Below are 15,806 nucleotides of genomic sequence, written 5' to 3'. Positions count from 1 at the left end.
TTAAATAAAATATTTCTATTTGAAGAAATTCAACTATATGTTTCATAGAATTCAGACAAAAACTGATCATTTCTGTATAGTCATTAGATTCTTTTATAAGGAATGTTTGTATATCATAGGGATGGTACCAAGAGTTATTATTATTTTACACTATGACCTCAAGATCATCGCGTATAAGATTGCGCTTGGCCAAGATTTTGCCGGCTTTAGGACATATTTCTCGGTGGAAGATATATATACGGGGTCAAATACTGAGACCTTCAGCTTCTTGTTTTATGCTGGGTTTATGCACCATCCGTAAGAAGTAAGGACTAAGAACTACGAACCAAGAACTAAACCTAAGAATTCAGAGGCGTTTATGCACTCTCTTGTTAGTTCTTAGTTAAGGCATGCGCACGTGTTCAAACGTGTGAGCCCTTAGTTCTTAGTTGAAAGTTGGTCAACTTTCTGTGCTTGTGTTAGTTCTTAGGTAAAGTGCATAAACGCCCTCATTGATTTGTTAGCGTTCAATTCTTAGTTCTTAGGTTTAGTCTTAGTTCTTAGGAACGGTGCATAAACTCACCATTAATTATATAAATGTTTGAGTGGTTTCCATAAATAAGTAATGTGCAGAAACAACTCGATGCAAACCTAATATTTCTTCGAATTAAATTGTTTCCGACATCTTATACCAATGATCAACTTAGTTATTACAGAAAATATTTTGATGAATGCTTTATCGATTGATGAAAATTTCAATATAAAGTTCTGATTGAAACACTTTTGACAAGACCATGAACAATCGCGATAACCAAAACTTCATTTATAAGACCATTCTCTGAGTTCTGTAAGAAATCAAAATTTTTCTGATATAATTTCCTATATGGAGAAGCTTGGTCTTTCGAACCAATTCACCCTCAATAAAAATCCGCTACAAAAACCTACTACAGAAAATTTCCCAATATCTGGAATCTACATTCAGATTCTCTCATTTTAGGAATGATCTTTCGAACAACATAAAGTTAGAGTGATCGGAAAGAATAAAAACAATTTTCATCGAACGGTAGACTCGATTTAGCGGTCTCCCCAAAACTCACCTTTCTCTTCCTTGATGTATTTCTCCTGGCTAGGTCTATCCTCTATTAAATTTTCACTTATCAGTCTGTGTTTTTCTTTCTCCTCTGATCTGATTCTCAAGATCTCTTGATTCCTATTGTCTACATTCAGGCACTGATTTGTTATATCGTCTCTACCTATCCTACGCAAGGCATTTTCTAATGTGTTCGTTTGTACTCTGTTTCCGGATTGCGACAACCACATCCGCAGCATAGATTGAGCTTGTTTCGCTACACTGTCGGGATATTCAGATTTTATCACGTTTATTTCCGAACTTGTTAATCCCAGTTGATTGGCGAGCTCAACCCAGTCTTCCCCGAGCAGATTGCTCATATCTGCTAATCTGGGATCTTGTCTGTAGTAATCGAAGTTTTCGTTGGCATAGTATCTCTTTCTGACGGAATCGGAATCTGTTAACGAGATAGTCTCGGATACGATATCATCAGGTAGGACAATGTTTAGTATGCAGATCGGCTGCTGAGGTGGTTCTCCTTTCTGGACCTTTGAAAGAATCGATTTGTTAGTGATGGAAATAATTATGATAATATAAGGTATATAACTATCAAATTATAATAAAAATTTCCAGTTCAGTGGAGTTAAATTAAGTTTTCACGCTCCTTATAACGCTATTCTTCCTTTCGTTCAAAAAATTCTGAAGTTTCTCCAGAAAAAGTACGAGAATTGTTAAAATATACAGACTTATTATCAATAGGTATTATTGTCCCTTCCTTTATATGATCCCTTCAAAATATTTTAAGATGTACGTTGCAAGTAAACTTTCTTGTATTTTTATTAACTTTATTTTTCAACTTTTTAAGTGAACTGATTTTGTAAGATTTGTTTTAGCATAGATCCTGACTGGATGATATTACTCATTACTCTTAACCTGGTGGCCATTGCATTTGTCTTCCAGACAAAACATGTATATGAAGATGATAAACTGGTTGGGCTCCTATAGGTCCATCATTGATAACAATACGAAAACCATTCTTCAGATTTCTTTTTTGGGCGATTATTTTAGCTACTATCAGTAAATGACCTAGGAGTTCAGCGTCTGAATCTTCCGATTTGGACATCCTGACTGGATGATATACGTTCATATGAATAGTAGCATTGAAGCATAAACGAAACCCAGACTTTGATTAATAGTCCCAGCAGCAGCATTTAATGACGATTTGTCAAACTATAGTTTTAGACTTAGTTCCTCACATTATTATCATAAGTATACTACTGATAATGATGTGAGGACCTAAGGTCTGAAACATGCGCAAATAAAATTATTATTTTTGAAGTTATAGACGTTATAGTTGATGGCAGGAACTTTCCTACAATAAACAACACAAGTCACATCTATTTCTGGCTTTCATTTCTAGACTGAACGTTTAAATTGTACAAGTCATGTTTCTCTGAGAACTTAACAAAATCATTATTGGCATTCATATTCTCCCACTTTCAAAAACCCTTCAAAAATAAAATTAAGGACACTTAAAACGGTTTCTTTGAGCGAAATCATAATAGATTTTTGAATAGATTTAAAACATGCTGACTGTAGGAGAAGAAGAACGTTCAGTAGTCCAAAAACAGGTTTCGGATGGTATGAAAGAATGATGCTCAAATAAGCATATAAATGCCAGATTTTCATTCATCGTTTAATTCAGAATCTACCGCACTGATCCACTGCTAGAGATCTCAGAATTATAAAATCCTCAAAGAAAGTCAACATAAATCTATCTCTCGAAACCACAAGCAAAACTAAACATATTACAGAAAATAATTTCAGAAAAATTGAAAAAGTATGCTTGGATACTTGGATAGGACGAATCAGTCAAAATATTTCAGGAGAACCTATATTGGACATAATAATATGAGGATTCATCATGTCGATCCGTTTGCTAATCATGTCTCCAGAACTGAGCTCTTTTTCAAATATCTATCGGAACGACGTGAACTCAAATAAAAATTCTATGTTCACATTTTAGGCATAAAGAATGTCAATTAAGATTAACCAACATTGGCTCTTCGTCCTCATTTTGAATTTCAAACCACAAAAAAAAAAGAATTCCTCAAATGTCAAATATTAAACATTCACTGAAAACGAATGGATAAAAATAGCTCACATCAAAATATTTGAAAAAATTGAGAAAAACATCGATAGTTATCGATAGCAAGATCTGTTTTGGTTTCGTAATGAGATTAATAGAGTTCTAGACATGTTCAAGCTGAATAGTATTTTGAATAATTAAATCCATCCCATACCTTTGGTTCCCTCATGAAGAGACACCTACTAACAGCCTCAGCATGTTGATCCTTCACTCTGACCGAGAAAGGTAATCGGTTCTCCTTGAAGGCTCTAAACGAGAATTGGAGCTGTTCTCCGCTTTTGGTAATCGGTACCAGATTGCCAGCGAATTCAATAAACTGAGATTTTCCTTCCAATACTTCAACATCTCTACTCTTCGCTATCTCCGTGAATTGCTCTTGATATTCTAAAGTTTTATCTTCCTTGTCGTCCGTCATGCAGAAAACTCGCAGTCTTGCTTCCAGTGGGTCAATTCTCTTTGCAAACACCACGAATTTCGCGATGAATGGTACGTGAATAGCTTCCCTGAAATCAAGAAGAGACTCCATGATAGAGAAAATGCGAATGCAACTAATGGCTAAAACGAATTACAGAATAGAAAAAAAATTCCCCTATATTAAAATGGTCGGAATTTATTAGGATGTCCAGTGTTTTACCGGCGACCTGTTGGTCCAGAACTGTCGATTTCAACTGATGATAATACTAAAAATTCGTTACATTTGTTGTTGACTTAAACGAGTCGTCTTACAACACATGTTCAGTTCGGATCTTTGGCTGAATAATTCTAAAAGAGTGAATAAATACACACATCGTCAAACATCTTGGTGCCCCCTATAAACTCTCAACTTGTAAATGTAACATGACAGTTTTTTGTGTGTGGAATCTTTACAATCTTATCACTTAAATGAAAACAATGAACCAGCAAAAAATGTTTCTTGTTTAGGAGAAAACAGATGTATTCTAAGTATTCATCAGTCATCCATATGGTTCACAGATGGATCAAAAACAGAGAAGGGCACCGGCATTGGGATATATGGACCTAAACTGAGGATCTCTAAGGCCCTGGGAAGTGAGACCTCGATTCTACAGACCGAGATAAGGGCTGTTTATGTATGCGCCCAGGAGTGTCTCAAAATGAAACTCAAGGGGGCGCATACCTACATCTCCACGGACAGCCAAACCACGCTGAGATCCCTGGTATCGTGTTGTCAGAAGTCTCTGCTGACTTGGGAGTGGCGTAACACCATAAAGCAACTGGCCAGAGGAAATAAGGTGACTCTACTATGGGTACCAGGGCACTGTGGGGTTGAAGGAAATGAAAGAGCTGATGAACTTGCAGAAAAAGCATCAAGGTTAACACCTGCTGGACCTGAGCCTTTCTGTGGGATAGGAAAAGACCAATGAAAAGCTGCAGTCCAGCTATAGGAGTTGAACAGCAGGACAATCCACTGGACTTACACTCCTAGAATTGTTAGGCAAAGAAATTCGTGACGATTTCACCTACCTACGCCAAAAAGCACCTGAAGCTGTCGCGAGCCGAGCTTCGGGTGATGGTGGGACTGCTGACGGGACACTGTCGGTACAAACATCATTTGTACCGCATGGGAAAGTCAGCAGACGAGATTTGCAGGCTCTGTGGATCGGAAGCAGAAACAGCCGAACACTTGTTATGCAAGTGTCCGGAGCTGGCTGGCCTAAGAACCATTCACATGGGTAAGCCGGTCCTGGATACCAGAGACGTAACGGCCAAGGCCCCTAGGGAGGTTGTCAATTTTATTAAAGTCATTGACGACCTCCCTGGGTTTCTATGAATGAGTAGGGTAGAGGACAAAAGATCAAGAGATGGTCGCAGTTCCCGGAGGGCTTGCCGAACCAAAACGACCCCAGTTCAAATGATAATAATAATATAATTCATCAGCGAATATCGAGAGTTGTAATATTGAGAATATTCCATGGAAAATGCCGTGACATCCAATTTCTCTGTTTGACCGGGCAAAACTAGTAGCCCTACATCAAGAAGCTTTGTCGAACCACCAGAGTGCGCTACGTTTGAATATTCCACAGTGACTGGTGCCATCTACATAGAATACATCATTGAACCAATCATTATTCCTCTGCGCAACAAATTTGGAAATAATTTATTTATCAGGATGATAACGCCCCACCAAGAATTTTGACGATGTGTGTATTCAAAACAATATTTCTTTCAGGAGATACATTCCAACCAATGTCTATGAAACGTTATCATTCCAAATCATAGAATGCTATTGTATATTCCAAAAACAATTTCAAATCATACCTATATAGCTCAGTAGCCATCTTTGTAGCATCACCGATGTTTCTGCAATCCATCAACCAGAATCTGGCAGATACAGTGGTCGTGAATGACACACAATCGTTCACGAAAGTCAATGGTGTGGATCCTGTTACGTCCTCCCATTGTGCTCTGGATGTTCCACCTGTATCGAATTGGAAGTGCTATTATCAATATCACTGAACAGGGCACGTGTATATATATAATTCGCTACTATAAACATGCTTGGAATGGGTAGTGACATCCTGAGGATAACTGAAGTGAGAAAGTGTTCGTTTCTGGGTTACCTAAATCTGGTTATATTCATTCAAATTAATTTTTTTTTTTGTTCTATGCAAATGTCTCAAAGTTTCAGTGATGAAGACTTCATGTTCTAACTCAATTTCGTTCATTTCTTTGACACTGGATTTTTTGTGATTATATCAAAGAAGTAGCTATATGATGTATTCTTCAACGATTCTAAAATCACCAATCAGACAATTGACTTGTTTTTGAAAAGGTAACAATATCAGGAACTCTTCGCTTTTGACTGAAATGTATTATATACCTATATACAGGGTTGGTAAAATGATTCATAATCGCCCATAAATTTCATAGTGAAAGCAGCTTAGACTGAACAAAAGCATTTATAAATTTACTCTTTTCATATTTTTAAATGCTCTATTACTTGTATTGCACTTCTTTGTATAGTAATCCAAATTGCTCACTGGAAATTAATTTAAATTTGTAACATTTGATCGACTAATAACAAAGATGGAATTTTCAAGGTTTACTGTTCTGGTAACAGTCAAAATTTTTTCGAGAAATTATTTATTTACTACTCGAATACAAAACATTTTCTAAACTCAACTTTCAATTTATGGAAGTTCAAATTATGTCTTTTAATTTATATTTTTCTTTCTCTCTTGCAAAAGCAAAGAACTTCCACTATTATATAGGTATATTACGTTATTTTTTCTTTTCAAATCTTACCAGTTATTTCAACTCATTACAGAGTAACATTTGTACTTCTTTCCTTCAGAGAACTAAATTTTATGTATTGAATATTGATAGAAATCGTTCTAATGAGTTGCTAAATTTTCTTTCTCAAACCAAAATGAATTGATGCTCCTGTGAAAACTAACTTCGTTGAAATACTTAAAACTTGAGCTTCAATATTGACATCAAAAACAATTTTCAAACTGAAGTTTGACGGTGATAATCAAGGAAGGATTTTTCATAACTTTTCGAACACAAATCTGGTAAAATAATCATCGATAATCTTGACCAAACATCCATTGGAAGTATTTCGTTTTATATTACTTGATGATTAAAACCATGATGAACACATGTTCAATATTCGATTAATAATGTTATCGATCTACATGCATAGGGTACTCCTCACCTCATCATTGTGTACGATTACATAAAGACAATTCCAAAAGTTTATTATCAAAAATAACATTCCAATACAATAATAAAAACTCCAAAACACGATGTACAGGATGGGCGAAATTGGAGACTTTTGAATGAAAAGTCCTATTTCTATATGAAATAGACAAAAACTGATGTCTGTGTATGAGAGCCAATTTTCATAGCTATTACCGTTACACAGTACAGGGTGTTTTTCAAAAATTTTCATTCTACAAATATTGCTGTAACTTTTTTATTTCTGTAGGAACATTCTTGGGGCAACCTTTTACGTAGAATCAAGAACCTTCATTGAATCTTTCGCAAACTAATATTTCAAGAGATACCTACAATTCTTTTTTTTTTTTTTTCAAATGAAACAACCCCCCGTATATTCGTACATATTTCGATAGAGATGGAAATTACCATTCCAAACTATAGCATACTTGATATTTTTCTGATGTCATATCCGTAGTCCCAGCAGGTGGCCGGCTAGGTCGCCTGACCTAACGTCTATGGACCTTACGCCTATGGACCTAACGTCTATGGGGTGAGGTATAGTAAGGTAAAAATGCATAGACGTTAGATCAGGCAAACTAGCGGGTAATTTTCACTTTTATCAAAATATGTAGTAATTATACGAGTTGTCCCATTTTAAGAAATGTTCATAGAGATGTCTCATGAAATATCAGTTTGCGGAAAATTCAATTAACATCATTGTAATCTACGTGAAAAGTCACCATAAGAATGTTTTTACTGATATGAAAAATTTCCAACAGAAGAAAAGTTAGAGCAATATTTCGAAAATAAACATTTCCGAAAAACATCCTGTAACTATGTAACAGTGATAGTTATGGAGTTGCGGTTTTCGCCAATGAGTTTCTCAGGAAAATAGACCCTCAGACACTGGCATCAGTTCTCCTCTATCTACTATTCATTAAAAAATATCCAATTTGGCCAACCCTGTACAAACACCTAGTGTCAATATGACCTCAGGGTTTGGCGAAAACTAGAGGCATTCATCAAATTCATAGTTGCATGACAGTATGTTGACTGAACAGAATCTGAGCATACAAATTATTGTCATACAATAATATTTACATGTTTGCACCCAGTTGAAACTTACAACACTTTTACAGTACGACACATGAAGTTTCATTATCATTATAGCGGAAGCAATATACAGGCAATCAATAACGGGCAATGTGAAAATGCAGTGATTTAAGCGGCAAGAAGCAAAGCATTCATTGGAACGGTTTCAGAAAAGACCAGTCGGGTGGCAACTAACTTTTGTCTGTTAATTCTTCAACGCATTCGAATTCCTCAGAAAAGAAAATATATGGAACGACTGATCTGATTATCTCAAAAGAAAAATAAGTAAATCAAAATGAAATGCAGCAAATCTATAAGGTGAAATTGTGTTTTGTGAATTTAAATTATTTGATAAAAAAGAAAAATACTCAACCACTAAAGGCAAAAGAAAATCCATTTGGATAATTTCAAGAAGAACTGAATATACACAGTAATTTTTTTCGGATAATTCTCTATATGGTCCATTTTATTCATATTTCATTTCTGGTTCAATTTCTTAATTCTTCGGTGAAAAATATTTAAAACCTCTGGAACCAATCATTGACATCTGCTCTATGTTATCTTAATGTGATTATTTATATAGGAGCTTATTGCAAATTGCTGTACCTAAAGAAATATACAACTGAAAGTGAATAGGATCAAATCTTTTATGGGTTCGACGACACGAAATTTAATATTTTCTGCAAATGCAGAATGATAAATGAAAAAAAAATCAAAATCATATAATTTAGAAAAATAGGCCGGCAGGTTAATTTAATGAAAAATAATCCAAAATAAAGTAACATTGTAAACTGCCCTTTGAAATGTATATTTCATTGTAAATATGCTAACGTACTATCAAGAGTTGTTCTCATAGAGAGAGACACAGGGCTTTTCATATAATATGTAGTTCAAAAGAGAAGCTTTGAATGACCTTATTCTAGGAATTCTGCTCATTCCAAATATATTTAAGTAAGAAAAAATTTGTAGCTTAGCCCTGATGATGAAAATTATATTTTACGAAACTTCGGCGAACTAAGTATCATTTTCTTACAGAAGAATCTGATCATTATATCACATAACTGACTGGCATTCTACATTCTCTTGTTCAAAATTTGTCCTGAAAATTTAAAGCTACGAATGCGTTCGGATTATAATTTTGTATTCACATGAGAATGACGTATTCAAGCTACGTGAAAATGTTTTTGCTGATCGCCTTACTATTATTATAATTATTTGAACTGGGGTCGTTTTGGTTCGGTAAGCCTTCCGGGAACTGCGACCATGCAGATCTTTTGTTCTCTGCCCTACTCCTTCATAGAAACCCAGGGAGGTCGTCAATGACGTTAATAAAACTGACAACCTCCTTAGGGGCCTTGGTCGTTACCTCTCTGGTATTCAGGACCGGCTTACCCATGTGAATGGTTCTTAGGCCAGCCAGCTCCGGACACTTGCATACCAAGTGTTCGGCTGTTTCTGCTTTCGATCCACAGAGCCTGCAAATCTCTTCTGCTGACTTTCCCATACGGTACAAATGATGTTTGTACCGACAGTGCCCTGTCAGCAGTCCCACCATCACCCGAAGCTCGGCTCGCGACAGCTTCAGGAGCTTTTTGGCGTAGGTAGGTGGAATCTTCACGTATTTCTTTGCCTGAACAAGTCTAGGAGTGTTAGTCCAGTGGATTGTCCTGTTGTTCAACTCCCATAGATGGACCGCAGCTTTATATTGGTGATTTCCTATCCCACAGTAAGGCTCAGGTCCAGCAGGTATAAACCTTGATGCACTTTTCGCAAGTTCATCAGCTCTTTCATTTCCTTCAACCCCTCAGTGCCCCGGTACCCATAGTAGAGTCACCTTATTTCCTCTGGCCAGTTGCTTTATGGTGTTACGGCACTCCCAAGTCAGCAGAGACCCCTGGCAACACGATTCCAGGGATCTCAGCGTGGTTTGGCTGTCCGTGGTGATGTAGATATGCGCCCCCTTGAGGTTCATTTTTAGACACTCCTGAGCGCATACATAAACAGCCTTACTAAAATTATATTAAAATTTTTTCCTCTCAATAAGTGATTCGACATAGCTCATTCTGTTGAAATGACTCGCTGATTTGTCAATCTCAAGTACACAGCCAAAATACGTACGAAATGTTGCAGTTTCTTTGTCGTCAGTATATGGTAGTCAGTGCTTTTATTGATTTTTTTTTTTAGCTATGAAATAAAATGTGTGTTTCTAGCGAACTTTTATATTCTTCTGCATTACCAATCTTTCTGACAAAATGAGTTTTTGCTTGAACCCACATCGTGGATATCTCTAATAGGACAGCATTTTGCGTGACTTCCTCATTATTTCAATTGCCTTCCACCTTAGCCCGTCAAACTGCGTACATTCATTTCTGGCATTCCAGACATAACTTTAAGATTACAATAAGATAGACATTCTAAAAGGGGCCAGCTGATAATATTAGTTAGTTACCTTTGAGAGATCTTTTCCGAAACACCCCTGGGCACGCACGTGAAAATTTTCATAAGCGCATTAGTTTCATAAACACAGCGGGGGTCATTATGACGTTTTTTTTTTTTTAGAGACTTGATCACCGCGAATACAACAGTTTTGGCTGAAGTGGTATGAGTTGAGAATTGAGGAATTACCTTTGTTATTATAGATAGATGAGAATGAATCAAACGATACGGTTATAATAATGATATTAGAGTAGGAGACTGATTAATTCAGATTTACGTCATGATATAAAAGCTGAAAGTTTTCGTACGCAATGTCCCCAATATGAACAGGTTGGAATTTCCACTTGAAAATTCAGATCGTCGTCGTTTTGGCAAATAATGGAAGATAAGGGGAATGAAATAGTGAAACGACTGTTTCACTTTATTTGAGGGGCGGCAATTCGGCCCAGTTAGCTGGCCGCCTTTTCATATTTCTTCCTTGATTCTCGAACACAATTCCGCTCTGCTATATTTGCCAACATGCCCTGCTATAAAAATATATATACCTCCTTTACTAAGCCGCCTGTATAATAAATAACACATGACAGCCCAACCAATATAAACAGATTTCCCTATTACCATCTAGTAGATATTCTCACATTCAACATATGGAAAATTGCTATGATTTTGCATTCGAAACTAGTGGACAGTTTGTGTAAATGCACTGCGCCAAAAAATTAACGCACATTATGGAAATCTCAAATTTATTCTACAACTGAAGTTGTTCTCAATGATAATTATTTTTATCAGAATTATGCATGCATATGTTATCCACTTTCAACGTTTTTCTTCAATACAGATGTTTTTTCCCAGCAGGAATAAAAAAAGATGAGATTATCAGAATTTGAATGTATTGGCTCCATTCTGAAATCAGTTGTTCTCGATCAATTCTAGTGATGAATAGTTTTTCTTTCGTTTGATTTTATTCTCGATCGCTATGCAACGCGAAACACGCAATTTGAAACAAGAGGAGTGTGCCCAAGCGGTAGTTTTGCGAGAAGAAGGGTGGACATACACAAGAATTGCAGAAAGCTTTAGAGTTTCCCATACAAGTGTGTCCAGAATGTTGCAGCGATTCAGGGAGACAGGTAAGAATGTCCGAAGACCAGGACAGGGTAGACCACGGGTAACAACTGCCATTCAAGAACGTTACTTGAGAGTTTCTTCGTTGGGACAACGGTTTGCAACCGCTCGCCTCCTTCAAACTCAGCTTGAGCAAACTCATGGGGTGCAAATTAGCACTCAGACAATAAGAAATCGCCTCAGAGAATATGATTTAAGGCCTCGTATCGCGGCAAGAGGCCAAGCTCTTACCCCAGCCCATCGAAGGGCGAGTTTTGATTTTGCGAGAGAGCATATCCATTGGGAAGAGGCTGATTGGGAAAGAGTTCTATTCACAGATGAGTCTAGATTCTCCCTCTACCATTGTGATCGACGTTCCCTTGTATACAGACGTCCACATGAAAGATATGCTCAGTGCAATTTCCTGAATACTACTGGTTTCGGGGGAAGATCGATTATGGTATGGGGTGGAATATCTTTGACTGCTCGCACAGACCTAGTGGTCGTAAATAATGGAGCTATGAATGCTGGTAGGTATATAAGGAACATTCTTGAAGAGCATGTAGTGCCATTTGCCTCATACATTGGTGGAAATTTCATTTTTATGGACGATAATGCCAGACCCCATCGTGCGCGCATCGTTCAGGAGTACCTTGAAGAGGTTGAAGTCTTTCGAATGGAATGGCAAGCTAGAAGTTCAGATCTCAATCCGATTGAGCAGGTTTGGGACAACCTCAATAGAAAACTGAGAAGTTCAGAAAATCATCCAGCTACTCTTAATGACTTAGCAATCCAACTCAGAGAAATCTGGGAAGGATTAGATCGGAACATTTTAAGATCACTCATTTTGAGTTTGAACCGTCGCGTCGTTGCCGAGCTGTAATTAATTCAAGGGGTGGAAATACCAAGTATTAAATCACTTATCAGCATTCCAGTATTTTGAAAATTGTTTATTTCCCTTCTTTCACATAAGATTCGGTGAAATACTAAATTTTTCTTCCATTTAATGTGTCTTGTTTCGTTCAAAACCTTCCCGAGAGAACATAAAAAATAAGTTATAAAGTCAATATAGAGTTGACTTTCATTAAAATTGAAATTTTCAGAATGTGAGTAAATTTTTTGGCGCAGTGTATATCCTCTACGTGATGTGCATCAGTATCATCATATATCTTCGAAATGATATGTAGTGTCCACTGGCAGATCCAAAAGGTTTCTCAGAAGGTTTTTCTCATAAATTGATGGTAATGCGTAAACAAAGTGATAAAATCAATAGGGATGAAAGTACATAAAATGAATTGTTTTCACTATGCAAAGTGTCTTTTGGTGGTAATCCAAATAACATATAATTATAAATGTCAACTTGTATACCCATGACGTAATTGGATCAAAATTTCATTCACCTTTATCTCCCGCTACCTGCAAAGGCGCGATGCTTTGAATTTTTTAGTTGCCATTTTGTAGAAAAACCTTCAGCTTTTATACTATGACGTAATTTTTCAATCTCTGGAGAATAACACAGGATTCACGCAGTTCTGGACAACATATTTTTAAGATCATTTGATTTGAGCATTTATGGAATGATAAGGCATCGATAAATTTTGTAACATACATACAGGGTGAGTATTTAAAATATACTATCATATTTTTAAAATAGATTAGCCCTTACAATTTTTGCTAGATATTATTTTTTAAATTACTACATAAACATTAAAATACATAGCATCTACTATTTACTCTACAGAAAAATAGAATTTGCTTTGAATAATCTAGTTAACCAATAGTATCAGCATCAATCAATACCTATTTTCCTAGGAAAGACTTTTTACTGCTTCAGAAAATCATATTTATTCAATGTATGAACCAAAGAAATTTTCCATGGGATATAAAACACTATTCCCGGGGAAATTTGCATGTAATTCTTTCAAATATTTGTCCTGAAAATTCATCGCTTTCATTTGGAGAATTCGAGCCACATTGTGAAAATTCTCGAAATAATGTTATTTCTTCATTAAAAATTAATTCTGTTTACTTCTGACCTATTTTGAATGATCCATTTTACCAATTGAGGTGAAAAATTATAATATGTACCATTTATTCAAATCTAATCTTATTCAAAATATATTCTTCATTTGTTGAATCCTGATGAAGTGTTCATATACAGATGAGCCGTCGGTAAAATAACCAAGACAATGATAAATTCTTAATATCTTTTCAGATTCCAGTAAATGAACAAAAAAGGATGATTTCTCGCTAAAATTTAGAATATTGAGTCAAATTGGAGAAATGGCACTCCACTTTCGAGATAACTACTGAAGAGATATGTGAAATTTGACCCTCTCACCCTGTATAAACACGACCGAGTGATGATAAATAGATGATCAAATCAAAATGTATAACATCTAACACAGGAAAAAAGCTGTGACTACTTTTGTGTCGAACAAGAAACAAGCTGGGTATACTCATCAAAAAAACGTGAATAGAATCGCAAAAACAATCACTCTTGATTTCAATCAAACGTCGAGAACTACGTCATAATGACGCCACTTCAAAAAGGAAAGCGTGAGGCTGGCAAACTCATCTGCGACTTCATTTGACGTGAATATCTTCGGAAAATCACCATTTTCCACCATAAAATTATCGTTATTAGTGGGCGAGAGCAGCAGTGAACATTTTGAAGCATCTACATCGGTATTATCAATTTAGGAACACCATGTATCTGATGACGTTACATCCAGTATTCAACAAAATCTATACCGTCTACACTAAACAACTGAATCTCAACGTACGAGATTACTTTTATGTACATGCTTCAAATTGCTATTCTATGAATCACCTATTCTATGTCCTCAAATAATCTACAACTACTGAAATCGTTTCTATCTAGAACAAGCTTGCCAACCTCGCAACAACAAGTAACAGTAAAACAAAAAATACACACAACATTGAAATATTTCAACAAATTATATTCAGAAAAAATTTCAACTCATGGTTAAACTTCTCAGATAGTAATATCCCGTTGAGCTATCATGTGAAAAAATTTGGGGTAGGATAATTTACAATGAGGCTCGAAACACATTCAAAAGTTCCTTCATATTTTATTGATATCTGGCCTATACTCTCGAATTGTTTATGAAAGAATTGCAATAAGTATGTACAAAGCTCTGAATGAAGAATTTATATTTTTTTTATATTCTGCATTGACATTAAAAGAAAAACAGGAATAACAAAACTCATTACATAATAAAATTCTACGCGAAAGACTCGACTAATTCGATCAACCACGTCATCTACACCTTTTTCAATTGTAGTTCAGAAAATCGAAGTTAGTATACAGAAAATGAAAATTGGATTTCAGAGTAGTTAATTTAATTTCAGAAAAACGAAATTGAAATTCAGATTAGGAAGTTGGAATTCAGAAAAACAAATTTGTAATTCGGAATAGTGAATTAAATTTCAGAAATCAGAAACAACAACTTATATTTCAGATAAAGAAAATTGTATTTCAGTGATTATCAATTGAATTTTAGATAATGTTATATGTAATTCAGAAGAGTACCGAATGTGAAGTACCAGTATTATATGCAACACAGCTATTACATACAGGTGGCTATTCATTCTTATTAATTCTGAAGTACATGCAACCAATTCTGCATAACAATTTCCTATTTCTGAATTTCAATTTATATTTTCTGAATTTTTCCTTTTCTGAATTATATACTGCTATTACAGTTTCTGAATATTTAGTTCTTTTTCTGATTTTCTAATTACCTATTCAGAATAACACCCTATTTTGAATTACAATTCCCATCTTCTGAAATTCAATTTGCTTTTCTGAAAAAGGTGAAATTGGAAAAGGTGAGAGTCAATAAGGCATCAAAATTAATTTATGTACCGGGTTTTCCACCATAATTTGACCCCCGTTTAACTTTGTTACTAAAAGAAGTACAAAAAAATGTTTTCTACAAAAGTTTCACGAAATCGACTAGTGTTTTTTGAAATGATTTCACAAAACGAAATATATACAGGGTGGGCAACATATTGATTGCAACTTCATTTTTTCAAATGGAACAACCTGTATATTTTTCTATGTTTGATTAGCTCTTTCTCCCCTGATTTCGAATACATAACATATGTTTGGCCTATCTCTCTTATTCTGAGTACCACAGAGTTTCAAATTTTAAGAACCTCCTGGCATGCTCAGTAATCAGTTTTCAAGTGGTAGACTGCGATAACTCAAAATGCCCTTTTTTGAGTTATCTCGTTGACAACGATATGACATACGTTTTTCACTCAAAAATG

General features: G+C 35.6%; 1 protein-coding gene across 16 annotated transcripts in view; it reads right to left on the bottom strand.

Moving 5' to 3' along the window:
* The window catches only part of LOC123672919 (ankyrin-2-like), a 178,751-nt gene that overhangs the window by 85,425 nt on the left and 77,520 nt on the right, over positions 1-15,806 (bottom strand). For all 16 annotated transcript variants that reach the window (XM_045607269.1, XM_045607272.1, XM_045607275.1 and 13 more), the window contains 3 exons: positions 5,475-5,634; positions 3,352-3,700; positions 1,077-1,596 (listed from right to left, as the gene is read on the bottom strand). In XM_045607269.1, the coding sequence (XP_045463225.1) occupies positions 1,077-1,596; positions 3,352-3,700; positions 5,475-5,634 (1,029 nt within the window). The remainder of the gene's footprint in view (positions 1-1,076; positions 1,597-3,351; positions 3,701-5,474; positions 5,635-15,806) is intronic.

Source organism: Harmonia axyridis, chromosome 2, assembly GCF_914767665.1.
Source record: "Harmonia axyridis chromosome 2, icHarAxyr1.1, whole genome shotgun sequence".
In the NCBI taxonomy this organism is placed as follows: Eukaryota; Metazoa; Arthropoda; class Insecta; order Coleoptera; family Coccinellidae; genus Harmonia; species Harmonia axyridis.
This window is presented reverse-complemented; position numbering and strand designations above follow the sequence as displayed.